The 25,456-nt window shown below is 42.3% G+C and overlaps 1 protein-coding gene across 1 annotated transcript in view; it reads right to left on the reverse strand.

Annotated features, from left to right (window-relative positions):
- GALNT10 (polypeptide N-acetylgalactosaminyltransferase 10) overlaps nt 1–25,456 on the reverse strand; it is an 81,189-nt gene that overhangs the window by 33,290 nt on the left and 22,443 nt on the right. Inside the window, exons 2-4 of the mRNA XM_014253225.2 lie at nt 10,046–10,148; nt 9,044–9,182; nt 5,796–5,962 (exon numbers count right to left, since the gene is read on the reverse strand). Coding sequence (XP_014108700.2) covers nt 5,796–5,962; nt 9,044–9,182; nt 10,046–10,148 — 409 coding nt within the window. The remainder of the gene's footprint in view (nt 1–5,795; nt 5,963–9,043; nt 9,183–10,045; nt 10,149–25,456) is intronic.

Genomic DNA, 25,456 nt, shown 5'->3' on the forward strand with positions numbered 1-25,456 from the left:
ACAGCATTTGTTCTAAAACACTGTCATTTATACCAAAGTAATCTTAAAAACAAGTAAGAACAGGCTGTCACTCAACATGCAAATAATTGAATGCTGAAACGTGAGTTTTATGTGAAATTCAAGCACTTAGCCACAATCACTGATTTCTGTCAAGCTCAGACATAAAATAAGATGAACCCTGTGTGGTGTGTACCCTTTCTTCTGTGCACACAGCCAGCCCCAAGTACACCACAAGATGATTTCTTTAAATGACATTCAGCAATTAAGTCACAGCCTCTTGCACACAGTAAGCTTCAAATGTCTTGAATAATTTTTGAATTTCCATTGCTGCAAAGGGTGAAAAGGTAAAAATCCTACCATGTCTGACATTAAGGGAAAGGCTGAAAAATCCATGATATCAGTTTGTCCCAGAAGCACATAACTGCAAACTATTAGTTTGTTTTAGAGGTATTCTTTTACAGGTGTTTCCTAGATAAGTTATAAGAGCTCTGCAGAAAAGCACTTGGGAGTCCTTGGGCACAAACTGAAGCACAGGAAATGCTGTTTAAGCAGAAGGTATTTTTTTAATTACTTTTTTTAAACTAGGTCACTGACAGAAAGACTGAACAGCAGAACAGGTTCCCCAGAGACATTATGGAGTCTCCATCCTTGGAGACTTTCAAAAATTGAATGAATAAGATCTGGAGAAACCTGCTGTAGCTGAGCAAAGGGGTTGGGTTAGATGATCTCCAGATGTCCTTTCCAAACTCAACTATTTTTGACTCTGTACCTGTTCCAGTCTCACCTGCACCTGTAAGAGACCTCTCTTCCAAAACAAAGGAGTTTGCCTTCAGCCTTTCCCCAGGAGTATTTGATGTTCCACTGCTGTGCTGGGCTACCAAATATGCAGGTGAAGAACGTTCTGACAAGCATCCAGCAAAGGGATGTGCCATCCTCTGCTTCTCCAGCTGAGGGCTGATCATTTATTACAGAGAGGACAGCTTTACATCTGTTCATACAGACACAGAGACAGCTTTTACAGCAGAGGTGTCCACAAGCTACAAGAATTAGGTGGAGACCAACAATTCATTTTGTACAAGACAGACACTAGAGCTGAACAGCTCCATTTCTCACCGCAGCAATTCAGGCTGCAGGCCCAGGGACTGAAGCAGACCCTGAAGAACCATGAACTGCCTGCCTGTTACCTCCTGCCAGCTACCAATAACAATAAATAGCAATAAATGCCATCAGAGCTGATAGAACCTGTGGTGTTAGAAACTGACCTGCAATTCCACTTCAGTTCTCCTCCTCCCATTTCTATGATAGAATAGAACCAAATTCCCACTCAGCAGCATGGTAATTAGATATTCACAAAGCAAACAAATTTCACATGACAGTCACCAGGAGACATATTCATGGAAAAAACATTTTAGTTTTCTTAGGGCCATTCTGGTAACAACAGGCTTGGAGGGATGCACTTAGTACCCTGCAAGCCAGCATATGAAAAGGTGTAATTTAACCTATCAGACCTAAAGAATAGCTATAGAAATTAAAACTGAAGCCACAAATCCACACACGACTGCCACAGCAAGGAGTTTTTATGATCAGGAAATCTAGAGTGGTAATTCACATGTGCTGCATTCTGATTTCTGATTATCCAGAAGGGCAAGCATTATTTTGGACCAGCCTGCAAGAGCTGAGGTTCATCAAACCCAGGAGGTCAGTCTGTGGCTCTCTAGCAGTTCTCTGCACCATGCAGAAAGAAGCAGCCAATGCTGGGCAGGTTAATTCTTATTCTCCAACAATAATTTGCTCAATTGGTGTCTCCCCCTTCAATATAAACTATTTTCTTCTGCACAGAAAATCCCCACAAATGTTTTGAACTGGGGAGAAAGTTCTTACATCACTCTCAATCAAGTTCATGGGGAGAAAAAGCATTATAGCAGTCTTAATGCAATGCTACACTGACAGCAGAGACTGTAAATAAAGTAAAAAATAGCCCTGCAATATTCACTCTGCTGTGACCAACGGCACATGATGGAAAGCAACTCCTTTTAAATCAACCCAACCTACCAAGGGAATCCCCACAGGGGAAGATTTAAGTGTCAGGAAGGAGCTGCTGGAGGTGGCAACATTGTCTGCAGCTCAAGGCAAAGGGGATGGAACCACCACACCGACTGACACCACTGACAGGCAGCATTTCCCACAGCACTCTGGCTGACACAGAATCCTGCACAAAATTTGGGTGAGGTAAGGCTCTAGCCTGTTTTCAGATTTGGAGCATTTGTATTATACTGCAGGCATACAAAAAAAAACCCCAAACCACTCCAGACAGCAAGTTGTTCCAGGACATTTTGACTTTCCAAGTACAAAGCAAAGGAAACATTTAAAAAACATGACTCGTAAAGCTTTTGCTGCTCCCTGTTAAGATTTGCTGTCATCAGGACAGCATTTTTTGGATGAAATATGTTTATTGCTAAAGGTCACAGAGTTGTCTGTTTCAAACAAATTAAGAAATAAATGGCTACTGACACTTCCAGATGATGATTCATCTGTCTGGGAGCTCCAATAACACACGGCCACAGCTGCCCCTCAGGTTTGCTGCAGACCACAGCAGCCACCAACTAACCCAGAAATCTGTCTTCACTCTACTGTCACTCTGTTAGCCAACTTCTCAGCCCTCTTCATAGACACACCAAAAATTCCTTGCTCTCAAGCTTGAAACCAGATGAAAAACATATGAAAATAACATCTGTCAGGAGAAACACTGTTTGCGGTAGCCACTTACTATTTCTATTATTACCAAAGTGCTCTTTTCTTCATGTGCAGCAAAGATTCCCCATGTATGAGATACAGGGATGAAAGAGGCTGATGGATCAGGACCAATATCACCATTCCCAGAAACCAGTGAAAGAGCAGAACAACAGAGAAGCATCCCAGCACCTCAAGGGCAGCTGGCAAACCCCAGCACATTTAACCCCAGCACAGGTCAGCACACAAGAAATGCTGGCAGGAGAGAGAGAGAAAGAGTGTCTCCTTGCCAGGGAAGGTCAAACTACTGAAGATTATTCTTTAAAGAGTTATTAAAGTTCTTGAGGTCTGTTTAGATAACCCTTGAGTGAAAGGCCAGCATGAGATACAGCAGAGATATCCAGTGTTTTATCCTGTCAGAGTAACATCTCGATGAAAAAAATTAATAAAAGATTTTTATTGAGTGATTCTCCTTTCCATCTTTGGCTTTTCACTGGAGTTTATGGCGACTATTTACTGATCTCTTCAGGGAAGGAGATGACATTTACTGTTTGTACTGTGCCCCTCTGATCTCAGACATGGCCCCTACTATCACTACATCCAACAGTGATTCTGCAACTTTAAAAGAAAGATGCTGCTACAGATTTAGGGGACTATTACTTCAAACAGAAGCACAGAATTCTTGAGGACAATACAGAATACTCTGCAGACAATACAGAGGACCAATCATTTATGATTTACAAAGAAAAATCAAGAAATTTCTCCTCATTCTTTTTACTCCTCTCCAGTTCTGTGGCACAGCTGTGATGATAATCAGCTTGGACATGAAGTTCTTATTATCTGCCCAATTTAATCATAAGGAACAGATAACCAGGGCAGTTGCCCAACAGTCCAAATCCAAGAACGTGCTCTTTTCAAACATGTAACATATAAGTAAAAGTTTTCCTGGAACTTCTGCTCCTTCAAGCATTTCAGTTTGATGCACTAAACTATCAATTCTCAGTTACTGGGTTGAAGTGCTGTTGTTTAGGTTTTAATCATTTTTTTTTTAAACAATAGATAAATTACAACCAGAAATTTGTAACCATCAGCCTTTCAAGTCAAGATCATGTGCTTAGGATTTAAGAGCCCCCTAAGACCAAGGATGTATTTAAGCCCAATTGAGGGATGTGTAAGCCAACCCCAGTGTGGTTAAGGAAGAAAAGTGCAAATACAGAACTGACAGCACTGAAGGAAAGATGTTTCATCCTAACCAGTAATTGTCCCAGTGTGCAGAAATCAACTGTGCTAGCAAGAAAATACTGGTTTTAAAAAAAACTCAACCAAGAAAAATCCCCCACAAACAAAGAGAACCCCTACACCGGTTTTTATTAACACACTCTCTTCCCTTGACAATTCAGCTCACTATCCAGCACCTGGAGTCTTTTATTTCCATTTATAAATAGATGCTGTACACAAATGAATCTCGAGTACATCTTGCAACCTTTGTATGAATGGATGACCAAGGGAGAAGAGTTTCTGTCTTATCAGAGGCAGGTGGAACACAGAAGAGTGAGCTGGACAAACAGCACAGGTGCAGATTGAGGAGCAGGGGTGGAGCCAGGAGGGCTCTTTTTCACCTGGTCAGGGCACATCTAAAGAACAAGGAAAACAGATCCACAGGAAACTAGATTTCATTACTTCCACATGTTTGAAAAGAAATCCATTTGTACAATTCACTTGTGGTTACAGAATGAGCTTGTCTAACTTGCTTCTAGACTGAGTAGCAATAAAAAGACCTTGTCAGGAGGGTGGGTTTTCCTTCTCCTCACCTTAGCCTGAAAATCCTCTAAAGAAATACTTATTTCATGTAACATTGATTTGTTCAATGCAGCACACCTTGCTTGAAAACTAATGAGAGAAGAACTTCAGACCAAGTACTACAGCTGTTGGGTAGTGCCTATTTGGAAGCCAGTATAGGTCAGAACACTAAATATTCACAAACTTGTTTCCAAGCTCATTTAGGAGCTTCCTGTATGTCAGATTTCTGGAGATGTATCCTTTAGGATCTGTATAGAAAGCTCTTTTGCCTCACTTGAGTAATATCAGTGGCTTGAACTTTGCAGCTTATAAAGCTAAATAGTCTCAGTAAAACTCTAAAGGAAAAAACAGAGTTACTAGATCTGACCATAACCTCTCAAAGTTACTGTGCCCTCTTCAACACCAGTCAGAGAATTTTTCCATGGGATTTCTCCACCTATGCAATGTCTACGTAACAGAGGCATTGATTCCTCCTTCACTTGCCTTTTCTACCACAGCAAGGGTGCAAAACACAAGGCAAAGCAGAGCTTAATTTGCATCAGGTACCATATAAATGGCTCAGAGAAAAGGATCTCAGCGGCTGCGTGCACACACTGCTGCTGCCATGACACGCGGCTGTTCCCTTTGTGGTGATATGGGGTGCCAGTGACTCCACACCTCTGCAGACAGCACTTAAACCCAATCCAAGGTGACTACTCCAGGCAGTGCAGTACAAAACATTCAGGGAAGTTCCCAGCAAGAGAGAAAAATGGTTTGGATGCTGCACATTTACTTTTCAGGAGCACAAAATTCATGAGAAATGCAAGCCAAAACATAGGCAGTCCCAGGTGGAAACCTTTTATCAAGGATTCTTTTACATGTTCTGCATCAAGAAAGGAAAAAAAAAAAAAGCCAGGAAAGCTGAATGTAAGGAGTGAGCTATTCCCATCTTCTGGCTTTGTTTTTTGTTATTTCAAGAGTCAACACTTAAGATTTTACATTAATGGCTACACAGGCCTTTAGCTGAATATTAAAACCAGCTTCCCTGGCTTTTCATATTGCCCAGAACACAGGACAGCCCATGTCAGCAGCAGCTAAACCAGCACACCGTGAATACAGAACACAAATTTTTTGCTTTCAAATGTACCAGAGCAGGACTCCCCTGAGCTGGCATTCCTCTGCTGCCGGCAAGTAAAAAACCTCAGGTCATTACACACATATCTGCAAGTGCATTGATCCCTTAGGTAGGGAAGCCTGCAGGGGATGTCACACACAAGCCATCCTACCTCTGTCACTGAAGTCATCCACCAGCACGATCTCTGCCACCAGCTCGGGAGGGGAGCGGTTCAGGACGCTGTGCACTGTCCGGAGCAGGGAGGACCATCCTTCGTTGTGGAACGGGATTATCACACTTGTGTTCGGGAGCTTCTCCAGGTACAGCTTGTTCTTGCAGCTGGACACAGACAGAGCAAGTCAAAAGGTGCTGCCAGAACACACCAATAAACACCCAAAACACACCAGCACTTCTGTATTAATTACCAGCAAGCAAATTTTTTTGTCCTTTACTCCTCAGAATGATGCAGAGTGCATTAATTTTCCTGATTTTGTAATAGGGGTGACAAACTTTTTCCTTGTAGGGATGGTTTCAAGGTAGTTTCATAAATAAAATTCTGCACTATGAAGTGCAGTGTTTACTTTCCTGCAGGTGTGGCCATAAGTGGACTTTACACCTTGTTGAACAGGTAACCTCTAAGACCACACAGAGACCCAATGTAGTTAAAAAACAACCAGCAGCTCTTCAGTAGGGGTCAAAAACCTCTTCCATCCCTAGAGCCTTCTGTGTCCAGAACAAACCAGAGGTAGCTGTGTGAATGGAGGTGTGTGGAGGGTACAATGACAATGCCAGCAGGACAAGCTGCCCTATGTCCAGGAGCAGTGTGTCCCACGCTGCTCCCTGTCCCTTGCACGGCCCCCAAGCTGCTGTGCCCTGCCAGACCCTGGGAGGCTGTCACTGTGCACAATTCCATGCACACAGGCAGTAATTCCTTCCCCTGGCCCCCAGAAGGGCAGATGGGAATGAAAGCAGCTCTGGCAGCTTTTTCCTGGTACCTTTCCCGGGGCATGGAGAAGGATGCACCTATGTTATACAAGCTCGATACATCTGTGCCTACAGGAAGTTACTCTGGTGCCTGTGTGAGAGGACAGTAACTCATTCTGGGTGCAGTGAATTGTCCTGGGGTGCTGCCAGGAGCCTGCAGGCTGTGGCTGCAATGCACAGATGCAAACTGAAGCTGCAGGGAACGCTTTCATCCAGCCCTTGGCATTGCCATCCTAACCTTCTTCCAACAGCTACTAGCTCCAGTTCTGTTCCAATATGAGCCAAGAGCCCTTGAACTGTTCCTAACTCTTCTTAAACTAGAATTCTCATTTTCTGACTAACTTTAACAAGTGGGAAACTCTAGCTATTAAGTTTAACCATTAAGCGTGGAGAGAAATTGCTTCCCTCCAGCTACTGTATCTACAATTGCTTTACAAGACCTGCAAAATTAGTATTTAATATTAAAAACCCTAGAGGCGCTTAAAGGAAATGTTATCAGGGGAAGACATGACTGTTGAAACAAACAATTGTATGTGTGCACCAGGCAGATCCAGAACATGCTGTTCCCCAGCTCCCCGAGTCCCACAATTAACAAAGGAGAGGTGACACACTATTTGGTATATTGAAGTCCACACAAACCATCTTGCACAACAGCTGCTTTTTTGCCCTTCCCCAACCAGGGCAGCTGTTGGGGGGAAGCCCAGCTGTGGCCCCAAAGCTTAGGGCAAGGCAGATGATGCATTTTTCCACAGTACACCTTCTCCTCACACTCCCTGCTGTCTGCAGGCACATCTCCAAACTCTCTATTCGTTTACTGCATGTAAGAGTAAAGAGCTGTAAAACACAGCTCCCTTCTTTCTGGAATACTCTTTATGGACTTGTGACTTTATGACTAAGTCTCAGCCTAACTTTGTTATAAAGTGCCCTCATCAACCTCTCCAGTAACACAAACCATACCATTTCATGTATATCTTTTTTAATGGGCACAGAGACTGCACAGCAGATCTTTCCAGTCGTGAATTCCTTCACTGCACATCCCCACCCTGCTCCCTGCCCAGCTAATCCCAGCACCCATTAGGCACATGCTGTTTATCCATTCCTCGAGGCCCCCACAATTACAGTTCGCTGTGCTGGGGGAAAGGATGTGTCAAGGAACAAGCAAACCACTGCAGCAGCACCATTAATCACAGTTTAAGTGGCTGGTGTACCAGACACTTCACTTATTAATTTTATCTGGGGATGGAGATAGAAGTCTCATATTTAAAAAAAGTTTAATAGCAGAATTAGCAACACTGAGTCGGTAATTTCAGGAAACACTGGAGCATGGGAGGTAACACATTAAACCTTCAGATAATGAAATACTGGCATTGTCTGGTGTTTAATTTCTCAGAGCCCAAGGCAGACCCTGTAAATGGAGGCCAGGTGGAATTTAGGTTCATAAACTCAAACTGTATTTCCTAGAACTTGAGCATTGGCTGATCCACAAACATCTTCAGTTACCTGATTTATCTCTGTGTTTAAACATTTCAGCTGCATGCCTAAAATATTTATGGAGCTACACTCACTACTTTGTTTTATGTGTTTATATTGAGAGAGGGTGTCAAAGCCAGTGTATTTGATTAGTTTGCTGTGACAGCTGAAGAGGTAATATCTCAATTGTGAAGTTAACAAATTATAAAAACTGACTTCTGGAACTTGTATCTCATGAATAAAGTGGATGTTGAATTCAGATTTACTAAATTGTAATAAACAGCTTTACACAAAAGAATCTTAGATTCAAATGTCTAACAATGCTTTCAGATTAAGAACTCCAGAAACAGTATTTAAAAACCTCTCAGCTTTGTATAAACAAGGCCTAAGACCTGTTGCACTTTTGCTAGAGAAAACCTTCTAGCTTGACCAAAATCCAGTACAGCACCATCCTACAGTATAATGTCCAAAATCAGATGGACTCTAAAGCCAGCATTCAGTTGGAATTCATTTCTACTGGTAAACCCTGATGTGGCTGCTTTTATGAGGAAGAGGTCCACAAAAATAATCCATAAACCTGGTAAAACTCTTCATACGTAGTTGAGTAAAGCTACTCACATCTTTTTCTGCTCCTGAGCATTCCACAGCCATTTCCAGCTAGTGGCCAACATAAGAACTGGAAGCTCTGGGTTACATTAAAGATTTCTTCTGAACAGGGTTGGAAGTCTGTGGTAATTTGAAATCTTTTGAAATCAAAACCTGATTTTTTTTTCCCCAGATTTGGTATCTTCTATTTCCCACTGAAATTACTACACACCATCCTTTATTAAGGAAATACCAGGGCCCAGCTGAACAATGATTGTATTTTATGAACAAAGGCACAAGAGTTATAATAAAAAAGAACACAGAGGTGGTAATTTAGATCTTTCAAACCTTCACACCTAGAAATGCCAACTGTATACTCACTTTGGATGCCTGATGTCTGGAAGAGAACGATTCAGAGAAATTTTATCACTCACAAAGATATTAAAGCCATTTTCCCTGTATGCCTGGTCCACTCGCTCTGCGTCAGTCATTGGGTAAGGTTTTCCCTGTTCTCCATTTCCTGTGGACAGACAGAAAGTAAATACAGATCATTGCTGCTAATTAGTGCTTAACGGGCCAGAAACTAATCCATAGAGCAAAAAAAAGAGCATCTTAGAGTCCTTAGAACATTTCTTAGTTTTGTGCTGTCATATTTAGCACCAGGTCAATCACATCAATTTAACAATTTTATCTCATAAGCAGTTTTGCTACAAACCACTCAGCTGTGCAAATTGAAGGTAAAAGTCTTCCTTCTGACACCAGAAACAGATGAAGGGTTTTCAGCAATGCTGTGGAGCATCTACAGAATGCCTTTTGTTTCACAGTGGGAAGAATCCATGTGGTTTGAATATCTCAGCACTGCTGGAATTCTCAGCACAGATGGATCTGTGCTCTTGCACTGAGGGGCAGAGCCCTCGCAAACACATCAGTGTAAAGCTGTGACATTCAAAATGGGCCTTATTTGCAATGCAAGACAAACCCCAGAATTATGGAACAGACTTGCATGAACGTTATAGTCCAGAATGTTTTTCTTATTCTTCCTTTCTGGATCTCCCATTTTTGGGAGAGGAACATGCACGCTTTTTTGAGGGGGGAGGCGGGTGAGTGGAAGTTTTTTAAAAATCAATTTTTCACCTGCCATAGAAATACCAAGATTTATGTGATATGTGTGCACTTAAAAATAGTGATTGTGGACTGGAGGAAAAAGGATTTTAATTGGGATTAATAAAGTTGTAGATTAACAGATGAATTTTCTTTAATGCTGAATCATGTCAAGAACATCACCTTGACCCTGAAGGTGAACATGTTGTTCTATAGTCTGCCTACCAAATAAAATCAAAGTTACAGTCTGTATTAAAATATATTTCTAGCAATCTTACATACCTACACGCTCAGAATCCCTCCTTATGGCTTCTTTGTTATGCCAGTCCTTTTTCCTTTGTCCATCAGCATAGTAAGAGTCTTTCTTTTGCCTCACGTATGATGCCTTTTAAACAAAAAATTGGATATATAATAAATACACAACAAATGAAACCTTTCCTCAGCAGCCTCCCCTTCCTGTAAGAGGAAATTAAACATCTCCCTTAAGGCAAGATCATCACAAGCAAGTGGCTTTTAGCCTGAAAGGGGTGAGGAGGAAGTGAGTTTTGCTTGTCTCAGAACTTTATCTATGTCTGTTAAGTGATATTTTTCCAGGGCACCATCCATATGCAGAACAGTATTTCTTAATCAGAGAATCTATTAAAAACTCCCATTTTCATTTTGAAAACATCCAATACATCTTACAGCCTTTTTGTTAATTAAATAGATGTAATGGGAGACCTATTGCAGGATCATTATTAATGAGACGCTACCACACCTGAATAAAATCAAAATAAGATTTAAAAGGTCATTTATTAAGACTCTTGCTGCTGAACCCAATTAGAGATTCCATTTCATTATGTTGTTCCTGAAATTCAGAAGCCACAGGCACTTTGAAAACAAGTCAGCAAATGAAGATCCCCAGTAACCCAACACCTCCAGCTCACCTCTGACTGCACACAATGCAGACTCACATTTGCTGAAGGAAAGAGGAGTCATGAGAGGCACTGCAAAAGGTTTATTGATTCACATCATGCAGGAGAAGGCAAGTGCAGCCCCAAAGCAGCTGAGCTGGTGAAAAACCACACACTCCTGTCATGGAAGGGCTCACCTGAACTCACCAAACATAAATATCAAGCTAATTTGCTTAACCTGCCTTGTGGTTTTCCAGCTGTCCCATTAAGCACCACTGTTCTCCTGTGAATTCCTACCTGGTGATAATGCCACCCCTTCTAATCATTCCCACTAAATAACCCACGCTAGAGCACACTACCATCCTGTGGAATTTTTGCCTCTGTTTTGCGAGAACAATTCTTTGCCAGACCAGCTCACTGACCAGTCTCCTCTCCAGGATACTCCTCTGCCAGAAAAAGTCCTGGAAAGCTCTCACAGACCAGAGCACCTCCTTGCCAGGAGAGTTTCGCCAGCTCTCCGAGCACTAGTCTTCTGCAAGAGTATCATAATGGGCACAGGAACAACTGGCAAGTCTGAAATTTCTGTATTTTAGGTCTCTTTTGTCTCTTGTTTATAGTGCTCTGGACTGACTGCACACACCAGGAGAATTGCTGACAACGCCACTGTCCCTCCTGCCATTTGCTGGGATTAAACACGTGTTTAAAAATCCCTTAAAAACAGTTGCTCTGGAAACCCCACCCACCATTGCAGAGGAGAACATGGCCAGAGTGGCCAGGGAAATCCAGCAGGAAGAATACACAGTACAATTCTGAACCTCACAACACCCACTGCGCTTGTGGGAGCCCAGCACCCCAAGTCAAACCCATACAAAGAGTAGGGAATTCAGGCAACCTGGGGAAAAAAAGGAAAACTGAGACCCACCAGCAAGCAGACATCCAATCTAACAGAGCATTGCTAAAAGTATTTAAATCCCATCTCTTCCTGGGACTTGGGCAACTTAAACTAGAATTGCAGAGGCACCTCCCTTCCCTCTGAAAACATCCCTTAGAAAATACCTGCCCATTGCTGCAGGTACCCTTGGGGGCTGCTCTTGGCTGTGGCTGGGGTAGAGTTAATTTTCTGCACAGGAGCTGGTATGGGGCTGTGATTTGGCTTTGTGCTGGGAGGTGTTGATAAAACAGGGATGTTTTTGCTGCTGCTGGACAGGGCTTATCCAGAGTCAAGGCCTTTTTGCTTTGCCCTCAGTGCAGGGAAGTTGGGAGGGGACACAGCCAGGAGGGATGACCCCAGGGACATCCCAGACCATGTGGTGGCATGCTCAGTGCATAAAGCTGGGGGAAGGAGGAGGAAGCAGAGATGTTTTGGAGTGATGACATTTATCTTCTCTGCTTTCCTGGGGAAAGCTGAACACCTGCCTGCCCACGGTAACTGGGGAATGGATTCCCTCGTTTGTTTTGCTTTGCGGGGTTTTTGCTTTACTTTTTAAACTCTTTATCTCAACCCATGAGTTTTCTCACTTCTACTCTGCCAGTTCTCACCCCACCCCACGGTGGGGTGAGCGAGCGGCTGCGTGGGGCTGAGCTGCCAGCTGGGATACAACCACGACTCATTCCTTCTGGAACACACTAACTGGATGGATCTGGAGCTGTCCTCCACAACAGCTCCCAGGAGACAGGAGAGATGTTTCAAACACACCCCAGAGGATTCACACTGACATCTCCAGAACCCTCTGAGGGAAGCCACAACAGTGGGCTGGTTCAGGAGGGGCATCTCTCACCATTACACAGCTGTCCCACCACAGCAGCAGCCTAAAAGCCATTAAAAAGCATTTGCAGCCATCCCTGCTCAGCGTGTGCATCCCCAGGCTCTGGGCTGGAGTGATCCTTGTGTTTGTGTGCTCAGTGTAGGATAATGTGTACTGGGAAGTAAATTTTCTGCACAGCTTCAAGCCATTCTTCAGAGGGGTCAGCAATGTGCATGTAAACATCCTCAGAGCAAGCAACAACCTAATGCAAGCAATTTAAACCCTGTGATAGAGGGAAAGCAGGCAGCAGCACACCATCCTCCAGGGTTGTTAAAATAAAGGAAAACAAAAAACAAAAACAAAAAGAACAAAACAAAACAAAAAAATCACAGGGACTGCCACTGCATTACACACAGCACCAATGAGGCAGATGGACAGTAGAAAGTCAAGCACACAGATGTATTTCTCTCAGTCCCAGATAAATTTACACACAAAAGCATCTGTGAGCTGGGTTAAGCTAATCCTGTCAGGGCCACACATGTCAGCAATTCACAAACTTTAAATTAAGCAAGAGGGAAAACTATGAAGCACACGTATCAGTTATTCAGACCTCTCTGAACTGCAGTGTGGGACTTCAGAGGTACACAGGGCAAGAGTTATTGATCCTGAGTCCTGGGAACAGGCTCTGTACAGCTCTCAGTCTTGGAGACTTAAAAGGATCAACATTTCTTCATGTTGGCATTGGCAAAATGAAATGAGGACTGTGCAGGGTGAGTCATTATCAGCTCCTCTGCCTGCACTGCTCATGGTGTTTCTGCCCTGGACAACAGAACACCAAGAGAGATTCACACAGGATAAGCACAACATGAACCTCTGTTGGATCAACATAAACCTCCAAGTGGCTTTTAGAATCCTGAAGAGTAGATGCAGTTCCAGGTCATGGCAGACATGCTGCATTCTGGAGCTTTTTTAGGTCTTGGGCAGAGAAGTTACCTTACTTCATCCAGCACTGGAGTCCTCCACTACATTTAATTCAGCTTGGGTAAATGCTAAGAGGTTAGACTATTTCTTACTGTATCCCTTGCAAGCAAACATACAATGCTTACATTGGTTTTGCAGGTCGCTGTTAAAACAGCGTAACTGAAAAGTCTGCTGTGAGTCACTGACAAGTTCTGTCAACAGTGTCTAAACATTAATTTTGAAGTGATTTTCAGTGCTAGAAAAGGAGTATCAGTGTCTTTGCCTCGGTGACCTTGCCAGCCCTCACCATCCACACAGCCCTGGAGGGAAGGTGGAGCTGCAGCAGCCCAATCACAGCCGTATTTCTGGTTAAGAACCACACTTGCAACTCCAACCTAATCTCAGCAGACCACCAAAAGAAGTCAGAGTGAACCATAAAACATTTGCCTTCCCCCTCCTCAGCTGCAGTTCTTATCTCATGCCACCACTATCAGCAGGGCTGTGTGTAAGGCTGCGGGCACGATGCCACCACGGGCAGAAGGATGCACACATATGTCCTCAAAGTCCCTCTCCCTGGGAAAATAGGCAGGTTGCTGACATTGATGTGATTTTGGAAGCTCTTTTCCTTCTTTCTTGCTTCCCCCCCCTTTGTAAAAGATGTCTGAGCTCTAGAAATCCAGACACAGCATACAGGGACCAGAATGTTGCTTTTTTTAGTGGTTTCCTTCAGGGATGCTGCATGGGATTTGACTCAATTATGCAAATTACATAACTTGATGATACTCCTTCAACAAATGCTCTAGACTGTGATATCAGAGCAATCTGCAAAACACAGCAAGTTTCCTAGGACTGATTTTTGCTTTAAGTCTTAAACTAGTATCTCCTTTATGGGGAGCTATGTCATATGTGTAATGCTGTATTTCATCTCAATTGCCACTCTCATCCTAATTTCTCATTAATTCTAGCTGCATAGCAGGAGGTAGAACATTTTAGTCCAAACCCTCAAGCATATCCCCCCTCATGTGCATTTTATCTGTGGAAGGCAGTGACCATTGTTTGAACATGGGAGCTGTCAATTCTGCATGGTTAGGGTAAATTCACATTATGGACGTGGATTTCTATCCCAATAAAAGAGGTCAGCAATTTTCACTTTTGCTCTGCGTTAGCTTTGCATTTCGCAAAAATATTGCTGGTTTTTTTTGAATGGTCAATTGTAAACAGCATGTAAAAAGCACATTTTAAAGTGTGAAGGCTTCATTATGATCATGTAGTCAGGCTGTGTAAGTACACCAGCCATTGAATTCCATCCATTAACTCCTCCAACAAGCCCATAACTTCTATTTCAGCTCAAGCACATTCTCTTTTCCTTAGGAGCTGCAAGTTGTTTACCACTAAGGAGAGATTACTTCTCCAGCAATATCTTAAACTGTTCTCCTTCCTGTTTCCAGCCTTCATTTTTTAAAAACTGAAAATGAACTAAAGTAAAAAGGCATATTAAGCAATACATTGAAAATGGATTTAGACAGATTGCTGTAAATAAGCCCCTTCTGTTGTCTACCACACTGTTGCTTAACACGCCGCCAAAGCAATTGATCAGCGTTCAAACGCCAAATGCACAAAAATGGAATTTTAATTTTTTGTTTAATCACTATTTAGTGCGCCTGGCTGCAGCCAAAAAAAAAAAAAAAAAGTGGATGGAGACATAAGCCAAGTGTTTTCTACACACAAGGAAAAAAGATTTGCTGAAGCATATATGTTAACCATAATGCTGTACAGATCTCAAACCCTCTTCAAACGCTGATTTATTGTTTTCTTTCAAACCAAAGAGTTATAATCAGACCCATGATTTTTGGAGACAGTGTCAAACTGGGCATCTGCTTCACTCCAGACCTCTTCATTTACCCCAGCAAGTCTATCCTGCACTTATACGCTACAAGACGTTGAGGATGCAGAAACAATTCAAGAAAAACAACAGGGAAAGGGAAAGCAGCAAATAAGAACAATTCCTCTGTTTGTTAAAGGAACTTGCAACCTGAGGTGAACTCAGTGGAACACTCAAGAGTACACACTTGGGTACAACCCAACTGTCACATTCTGTGACATAGTAAAGCAGAAAGAGAAAACATCCATAGGCAGATTCTTTCCAGTCTTCCAAAGCCTACAGTACCTGAGGTGGTTCAGGAAGCAAAATGTGAGGGAAGCCAGGTCTAGCAGAAAACAGGAGGAATCCTCCCTCTCACTGCAGCAAACTCAGGTTTTAATGATCGTGGGATTATCCATGCTAAATCTAAGTAACCCTTTGATAAACAGACAGCGTCATTGCACCATGAAGAAATGAAATTCTTGTTTTGGTTTGTCAGAGCTCTATTAGCAAGTGTTGAACAACAAACTGGTACAGCAATCACACAGCATAAACAGACTTCATCCTTTTTACTGGCAGGAAAAAGAGCTGAGACTTTCAGATGAACTAATGAAAAATAAAAATATCACCAACATCAGCTGGAGGCTGCTCCTGGGCCAGGAAGCTGTACATAACCTCAGTCAATCAAAGCTCCTCGTTTACTGGAACAGGAGGCAGCATGCTACTGGAAAGAAAGGCTGCTAAAAGCCTGTTGAGTGATCTACCCAAGTGTTTTCAAAAGGTTAATTTTTGAAGCTATTTCAGTCCATAAAAAATTTAAAAGGTACATTAACATAATCTATACCTTCAACATTTCAGGAACTATTAAAAGGAAACACAGGACTAAATGGCACCACATCATGCAGAATCTTTAAGTGCTTCCAAAGACAAAAAAGCCAAGTTCATCTTCACAGCTTGTTGGGACTCGCATCCAAGCAAACTTGAACTTCTCCTGCAGAATGCTATCCCTTGGCCATCATTTTCTTTCCCACCTGTAACACCAGTAATACTGAAATTCAGATCTGGGCTCTGTTTTTGAGGAGGCCAGACTCTGGAGCATAGAAATATCCTGTCTGTTTACTTCAGCAGTAGAGCCCAGATAGCTGTGGGCACTCCTGGATCAGTCCTTACCCTGTGTCAGAGAATGAAACCACAGCTGGACCAGAACCAGCTGAAGGGATCAGTGCAGCCCAGGCACAAAGCAGAGCCTTTGTGGAGAATGCCCGGGGACATTTGGGAGCTGTAAAGCTATTAAAGAATATGTTCCTTGCAGAACCAGCTCCTTGGTGGATGGGACATCCCGCTGCTTTTAGCTGACTCTGCTTTCTAATGTAATAAGTTTTTTGTATCAAGTGCTAGAACAGTAATTGTTTGAACTGAAGCTCCCCCCTCCCTTTAAATTCCTTCAGTTAATGAGTTTTATTCACCATCAATTTCTGAAAACCCCTTAGCACAAAAAAAAAAAATAAAATTAATCTCGCAAAAAGTCCTGGCTCATCAGTGGATTAAAGTCTGCAGACATCAGCTGAGGACAGTGATACGACATCCAGCTTAGTCATCTATCTCTGCCAAATACCTCACACTTTGTTCTTTGCTTACCTTTAGATATAATATAGTTTTGTGATGTCTGCTGTTCTGAACTTATTGTCTGACTAATTCAGCCCAGGCCTGCAGAGGCACAGCATCTTCCAAGGTCAGCACAGAGCACCAAGCAGCGAGTTCCTCGTGAATTTAAGCACATCTTGTGATAGCACAGCAGTTTCAGTCTCAGACTTTCCTTTCAGCTGTTAAAACCCCAGCTGGCCTAGTTTTAGAATTCATTTGCCCACAACAGCTCTCTCATCTTCTCTGTTCACTGAAACGTTTACAGCCCTTTCCATCTACAGAACTGCTCCACCTCCCACACTGAGCCTGTCTCTGAATCTGCTGAACACTGTGGAACAAGCTCCTGCAGGCATTTAGCTGGGGTAAACCACCTTGTTTTCCCCTCAAGCAATAAGAACATTGCTCTAAGATACAGCAACACCCTACAAAATTCCCGCAGAATATATCAGGCCCTAGCCTCTGGTTGAGATGGAGACAGCCTGCTCCTCACCTCGCCTGAGGTACAAGAGCCAGGAGAGGCTCGGACAATAAACACACAAAATGAAGATGTACACAAAAGTAATCTCTGAACTGACATTCCAAATAAGATTAGATTTCCCACCCCTCCCTCCTTCCCTTTCTCTTTACAACTTGCTGGAAATATAAAACTAGACGAGCTCTCCCAAGGAACCAGGGTCATTTAGTGTTTTATCAACTGTCCAAGAGCTGGTTTTGGACTGCAACTCCTGGCAGAAGCTATGGGCCTGAAATCCAGAGAGATGCACTTTGCTTTCCACAGGATCTAGTGCTAGCTGAAGCTGTCTTAAAATACAGCCTTCCATTCAAAGAAGGAGGGAGCAAGCTGGTTTGGAGATCAGTTTGAGAAGTGACCATTTGAAGCAGGACCTGGCACGTGTCTGCAGATATTCACACTCCATTTAACTCAACTGAACAGCCCACAAGGTGCAGTGGCTTCCTACAAGGGCAAACTTTGGAGCACTTTGTTTCTGAAATCTGACTTTCCAGTAAGACTTACAGATTATGTTGCATCTGCAAAAATAGTTGAATAATCTGCATTAAGATTTAATAAAAATGCAGGACACAAAACCTATTAATTCATTATTTTGGTGAATTCCCTTACTCGAGCTATAAACTCCAGATCAGATTATAGGGATGTTAAGCCAATCAAGGACTGCTCAGATGAACACAACTTCCAAATATTTTATACACAAGCATAGAAGCAAACTCTGTATAATATTAGCATAAATCTCATTAAAAATACCTCACAATGAGCATCCTGAATATCCTCAATACAGAAATACTACACAGAGGTGAAATTCCCAGTACTCAACCAATACAAAATGACAATTCAGGTGGTGCTGCATGTATGTGCACCTGGCAAATGTGTGACTGCAAATTTGACTTTCTTCAGTTTACAGGAAAAAATGTATAGCATTTATAACTTTTTGAATGATAAAACATGGCAATTTGTGCCTTTCGTTCAGTGGAATCCACCTGATTGGGTGCTAGGTCCTTGAGAAACCCTGGTATAAACTGGCATAACTGGTACAAAAAAAGAAATCAAATGATAATAAAAAGATAAGGCTGCTAATGCTCCAATTGAAGCAAGGACAGGACAAAAATCCATCTGCTAGACATGCAAAAGAAGAATTCTAAGTACTTTCTACAGAGACAGACATTTCAAGAGAAAAACACTTAATTTGGGGGATTTACCAATGTGCAAAGTATACTACCAGGACACCCTGCACTTTGTGATAAAGGCACAAGCAAGACTGCATGAGAACATGTTTTCTGAGGTAAGATGAGCGAGGCAGTCTGAAAGCTTGCCAACAGTTATACTTCATAATAGTAAACAGAAATGCTCAGGATTTTGCCCAAAAAAGCAGGCAGAGCACCATAAGGCATCCATAAGCCTGACAGAGCTGCTGCAGTCTGCAACAGCTGACAGTGTAGATCAGATATTTACCTTTCCTCATGGAAATTGGGCTGCTGCCAAACTTACACAAACAAAATTCAAGGGCACATTATGGAAGGTTTGATGCCTGGTGAGGGGCAAAGATTTGTCAGCAAGCACAGTACACTGGCTTCAGAAAGGTTAATAACACTCTTCTGAAATCTCCAAAAAGGTGAAAAAATACCCAACATTCAGCGCAATGGAAAAATATGTTCAATCCATACAAAACCTACGTGACAGATATGACTCAAAAACTGGAATAAGAACTGTAGCTGCCACTTTATTGTGTGCCAGGTACTGAGAATGTGTTTTATGTCAGCACAGAGCTTCCCACAGCAAGTTGCATATCATGCTTAAAAACTGTTTCTTCCCTGAATTTTGAAAGCTACTAGGAGGAAAAAAAAAAATAAATCTGTATTTTAGGGGTTTTTTTTTTGAGCGTTCACCCAACATTAGGAGTTACATATAAAATTAATGAAGTATCTCTAGCCAGATATTTGAGAGGAGGCACAATCTGACTGTCATCTATGGAAAAGTCAGACCCAAAAGCAGAGGATGTCAGAACATCTATGAACAGCATCCACCAACACAGGGAAGGATGCCCAGACCTGCTCTGTCAGCTCACCTTGCTCAGCAGACCATGACTGCAGCTTAACCCTGAACTGTCCCTGGAAATGCACACAGGTCACACAATAAATACTCAGCCAAAAGGATTTCAGGGGGAACTTAAGCCATCAAGAGGCCTACAGATATTTTCAGAGTGCACTCTTCCCTCATTTATCTCCTGCTACCAGGAACAATTAGCCTGCCTACATAACACTTACCCACATCTTGAACCAAATCGCTCCCACTAACTCAAATAAAGAAAAAAGAACCACAAACATTGTTATGTTTTAATTTCCACACTCTTCAGGCAGTACCTTCAGTGCTGACACTGCTCACTTGCCTTGCAGACACTGGGAAATCAACTTTCACTCTGACATCTTTAGTTTAGGGGAAAAAAAATTGAAAAAATAAAAAAAAAAAAATCATTGTTTTCAATAAACTTTTACTATTACTTCAGGTGGTGCTCCAAAACAGGTTTGCTGCCTGATTCCCACCAACAGCATCAGTCTCAGCACAGCTTTTTCTTAGCAGCAATACCATAATTTACTGGCTTTCATCAACAGAATACCCCTATTTCCCTTCTAGATGTTTAAAGATAATTCCTTACCACCTTCCTGGCAAACTTATTGCTTCTTGGCAGTGTTATGTTAAACTGAAAACATCAGCACTAAAAAGCAACATTTAACAGGGCTCTTCTCAAGGAGTTATTTAACTGTTGCTCACACAACTAGTATGTTGTACCCAGCAAATGCACAAAATTCCCACGTTACCAAAAATCAAGAGTTACTGCACAAAAATCCCAAATTCAGTCATTAACCTCTTCTAGGAGACCAGGTCACCACTGATGGGTGGGGAAAGTGGCTCAGAGAACATGCACATCACACAACTACGGACTAAAAAACCCACCAGGAACCACTCGGGGAAGGTTATCCCATGGACAAGTTTTGTGCACCTTAAAAATAACTTGAATTTACAGTAATGTTTAGAGGCTTCTCTTAGCAGTTGAAAGCTGAGGTGTCAAGCACATGTACCCAGCAAGGGAGAGCGTCTGGCACCCTTTCCCCACTCCTCCCTGCACAGGGAAAGCACTGGCAGAGCTCCCTGCAGCACTCCTGTTCCTGGGCACCGTATGTGCATCATCTCCTCACACTTCCCAAGTTTAATACTCCTCTCCCAAGCAAGCTGCTCATGAGGCTTCATTCCACCCCTTTCAAACACCGCATGAAATTGTGAGTATCACACATCTTTGTGCCACCCCAAGACTTAACTGTCCATGCCTGCACCCTGGGGTGGCCCAAGGCCAGCAAAGGATCACATAATCCACACTGGAATGCTTGGTCTAGAGGCCAGACCTTGTGTGGGTACCACTGGTCCCTTCTAGAGATGCCCTCTAGTAGTGACCACTGATTTGGGTGCAATAGGGGAAAATAGAGGCTGGATAAACAAATTAATTGGGTCTGGCTGACAGTGTTAGGCTGCCTGTGGAAGGCAGATAATATTTCCAATAACTGAGAGATGCTGAACACTTCTAGGGAATTGAGGAAGAGCAGGGCTGGGGATGCAGACACCAAAACATTATATATGTCTAGAAGGTGACAAATCACTTTTGGGTGGCATCTTAAAAGTGACAAAATGCTGCTAACTACAGCAGTGTCAGGATTAAAAAGGAAGAAACAAGCAGCTGCTTTGTGGGACACGTAACAACCAGGCAGACAGGAGAGAAAAGAGACATGTCACTCAGTGATGTAAAACTGAGCATACTCAGTCTTGTTATTGTTAATATCCTAATTGGAATTCACTCAAATCTCATCAAAACTTACACATTCTGATGCAAACTCGGGTCATGTGTCAAAACAATCTTTGCCAGAATCTTTCTAGACCCTGTAAAATTATCTATCGATTTCAATACTGGAATAGAAAACAGGCTTGTTAAATCTGCTGATGTCGCTAACTGGAGAACGGGATTAAAATTCAAAAGCAGTCCTGGCCACAGAAAAAAGCATCAAAAATTTAGGATCCAATTCAAAGGGTAAAGAAGACAGCTGTACAAATGTGAGACTTCAATGATTTTTTATGCAGCTGTTCAGCAGCTGTTCTATCATCATGACTGTATGGAACTCTGTCCTGCTGTTTGAAAAAAGCTAATTTCATCCTGAGATATTTACAAAAACATCACACACAGAAAAATACAAAATAATGGATGCTGATGAGGGCAGAGATGACTGGGCAGAAAAGGAAGGGCATGCATTACAAACAGCCCTCTCACTTCTCCACACTGCTGCAAAGAAAAAAAGGCCAAGACATGAAATTAGAAGTACCACACATGAAATTATGGAAGAGGCTTTTCAACTACGTGAGAAATTAATATATTCCATCCTGGGCCAGGAGGCAATTAGACTTTGAGGAGTTTCATTTCGCCACAAGGATCTTAAGGGAGGTCTTTCCCTTGAGAACACACTGAATTCCTGAGATTTTCAGTGTCCACTACCCAGATAGGGTTATAGCAGCCGAACATCCTCATGAGCATCCTTTAGGCATCACATTAAAACATACCACAATATTCTCTGTTTTCCTAGATCTATTCTAGCTCCTATAAGCACAGTAGAACTGAATTCCAAAGAAGCTGAATTATTTAGAACATTTACTGTCCTTCAGGGTCATTACAAGAGTGTAGAAGTTAGCCCTATGATAAAATATAAATTCTCTTCTCTACGGCATAGTCTGACCTCGCTGTAATGAAGCTCCATGGGACTGAGAAAAATTGTTGTACAGCAGGACATTCTCTGAAATAGTTTTTGTAGCATCTCATACCAGAATAAAGAAGTACCCAATTTGACTTGAATGTGTTATATATAGTATTTTTATGAGTCTTGCTTCATATTGAAGCAAGCATGCTTAAGAATCAACAAAAAGGGAAAAAAATCGATAAAGAAATAAAACGCATGGTTATACATGAGATGCAGCAGAGAATGACAGCTACAGACTCTCAGATTTGCTTAGGTGTTTGTTCTACCAAGTCTCATTAAACAGGAAAAAAGAATTAAGTTCCCACTGCTGGGACTGTTTCAGAGAGGGCAGGCTGTTAGCAGGTCGTGTTAGCCTGACTAATTCATTGTGTGTTCATCTCTCTCGAGTCCTCTGAAAATTTATGGTGTAACACCTCATGGCAAAAACAGCACTGGCAAAACAGTGCTGGCTGCTCAGCTCACACAGGGAGCTCCACTTCACCTCTTTGGAGGAATTCTGAAGGTGAATCTCTGTTCAGCCTTGTACAGAGCGGCATAAACTGTTTTAAAGACTCCTTTTAATGGGAACACAACTTGTATCCTAGATTTTGTGTGTTCCCTGGACTCAGGGACAGTTCTGGAAGTATTCAGGCAATGCTCACATGCTCCTTTTAAGAGCCACATTCACTGGCTTTCAGCACAGACAAGGATAACTCTGCTGAAAGGGGTTATGGTTAATGCTGTTCTGCACCATGTGAATGAAGGAAGAGCCACTGCCCTCTGGAGAACGATGTCCTACAGAAAAGCAATGGGAAGATCATGGGTGTAACACACAGCATTTTAAAGAGGTTTTCACAACAGCCTTTGTGACAGCAATTTTTTCTCCCTCCCTGAAGCAGCACAGATGTTTTGAAAATGGAGCACTCTGAGCCTGAAGCATTTCCAGCTGTGGTGCGCAGAGAGGAGAGGCTCCCTCTGCCCTGACGTTTATCTGCACTCACAATTAACAGCAGTCACACTTCCCAAATTCTGTGACGTGGTGAATTGCAATCACACAGAACTGCTTTAACAAAAACTTCATCTCCTTCAAGCTCTGTGGTTTTTAAATGCTCTGTCAGACTTGCACATCTGTTGAGTGAGGAAGTGACCTTGGAGGGGAGTAAGGAGGCTGAAGAAACTGCCGGGAAAAGGAGATGCAATTAGTGATGATGAACTGGTCTTATTACCATAGAAGACTGAAGTTCAAGTCTTGATCTGTGTCATAAGTGAAGAATCAATCCGGTTAATTTTGCCAATAGCCATTCTTTGGAAACCATTTTTCATTACAGCCCAAGAAAGTGCTCTGACCTGAGGAGTGAGAGCATTAACCCAGAGCATTTTGGGGCAGCCAACACTGCCTGAGAGCTGTTGCCCTTCAGACCCATCTCCTGACCACAGAAAGATTTCACAGAGATCCCTTTTGCTTGTGACAACAGCCTGTTTCACACACACTTAATGCAGAGAATCTTAAAAGCCCTGCCAGTGCTGGAATTCTATTAAATAATAATTCAAGACTGAGGTAATGGGCATGGGGGTTTCTTCCTCTCTTCCTGCAAGTCAGAAACTAGTTTTTCATTCAAGAATGATTACGAAGAAACTATACTACATACACAAATGTAGCAACACAGCCTATCACAAGTTATTATCAAAAGTGACAAGCTCATGGCGTGAACATTACATCTTAAAACCTTCCAGCACAAAAGAACAGCTAAAAAGTCCTGAATGACTTTGCTCAGGAGATGGACATCGTACATGCTCCAGCTGACCTTACTAATGATCATTCAAGCTTCAAATCTGCTACTAAAGTCTCCGTTGTAAGCAATTATTTGCCTCTGTGCAAAAATGTTCATTTCATGCTCTGTAAACACATCTCCTTGTGAAAGACCACCTTGCCCATAATGATTGCTTCTGACAGCCTGCTGACCATCTCCTGCAGCAAGTGCCTGGAGCATCTTTTGGAGGCAGAAACATCTGTTCTGCCCTCCCAGAGAAGAGAACGTGTTTACAGGTGAGCCATGTACAATGACCTCGACAAAAGGCAGCTGGAGAGTGTTGGCACTTAAGTAAGACAGAGTAACATGACACTGTAAAATTAAAGACAGCAGCAACTGCTTTCAAGTAGCTGTAATAATTTCTCATAGCATTTAATCAGCTAACCTCTAGTAGAAAACATCCCCTCTGCAGTGCTGCTTCTCAGGGTAAGGATTCATAGATGAGATGGGCTGTGGTAAGAAGGATGGCTTTTTAAGTAAAGGTGGAACTGCACAGGAAGGGTGGTTGCCAAGCTTCAGGGGGATAAAAAACACCACACTGGTTACCAAAACTAGCAGTAATAAGCAGGCAGATTATTTAGCCCAAACCACAGGCATCCACACCTAATCCTGTGAGCAGTCTCTCCCCATGAGATCATGAAACATGATGCTATATGGCCAGTGTTTTCTGCCCAAGAACATTTGTCTGAATCCCAAATCCATTACATACAGTGCCAGTTTTGGGTGTCAGCACATGCAAGACCAATGGGAGACAAGCTACATATTTTAAGGTAATATTAAAAAAAGAAGAAAAAAAAAGAGAAAAGCCTTTTTTTTTTGTCTTCCTGAAACACGAGCTAAGTGTTAGATGTGGAAGTTACCATCTTTGCTAGCAAGGCAAGAGAATCATAAATATGCCAGACATTTAATGCATGGAAACAAGTCAACTTTGAATAATTTTATGCTATTAAGAGATGCACACTGAATGAGGACCCATATATATAACTCACATCTAACACATACTAAAAATCAGCCTTGGTACTTCACAGCAAATTGCTAACCAGAGTGGTCTTTCAGATGCATCTAAAATCACTTCACCATGCAGAAAGAGGAAAGAAACACTTTCACCCCTCCTCAGTATCTACCTCAGAGGGAAGTGCCACTTCTCTCTCAGTACTTCTTCACAGATGACTTCAACCAGACCTATTTTCCCATGCCTCATGTTACAAAACACTAGAGGCCACACATAAGTGAACCAGTCTTTTTTACTTCTAAGAACAGCTTTTGAAATTTGAATTAAGCAAAGAGACTTAAAGATTTAAGTGTCCACATGATGCTCCCAGATTAGGAAATATTTATGTATTTCCATAAATTTACCACTGTGCAAAGAGGCAAGACAAGTTCACCATCCCAAAAAGCCTAAGCCAGAGCAGTTGGCTATTATGAATTATAAAAGCAAAAAGCTCAGATAAATGTCTGTTTCAGTAATCCCATTTAGGACAGCTGCTCAGAAG

Source organism: Pseudopodoces humilis, chromosome 17, assembly GCF_049639895.1.
Source record: "Pseudopodoces humilis isolate 2021_Gansu_Grassland_sample_001 chromosome 17, ASM4963989v1, whole genome shotgun sequence".
Classification (NCBI taxonomy): domain Eukaryota; kingdom Metazoa; phylum Chordata; class Aves; order Passeriformes; family Paridae; genus Pseudopodoces; species Pseudopodoces humilis.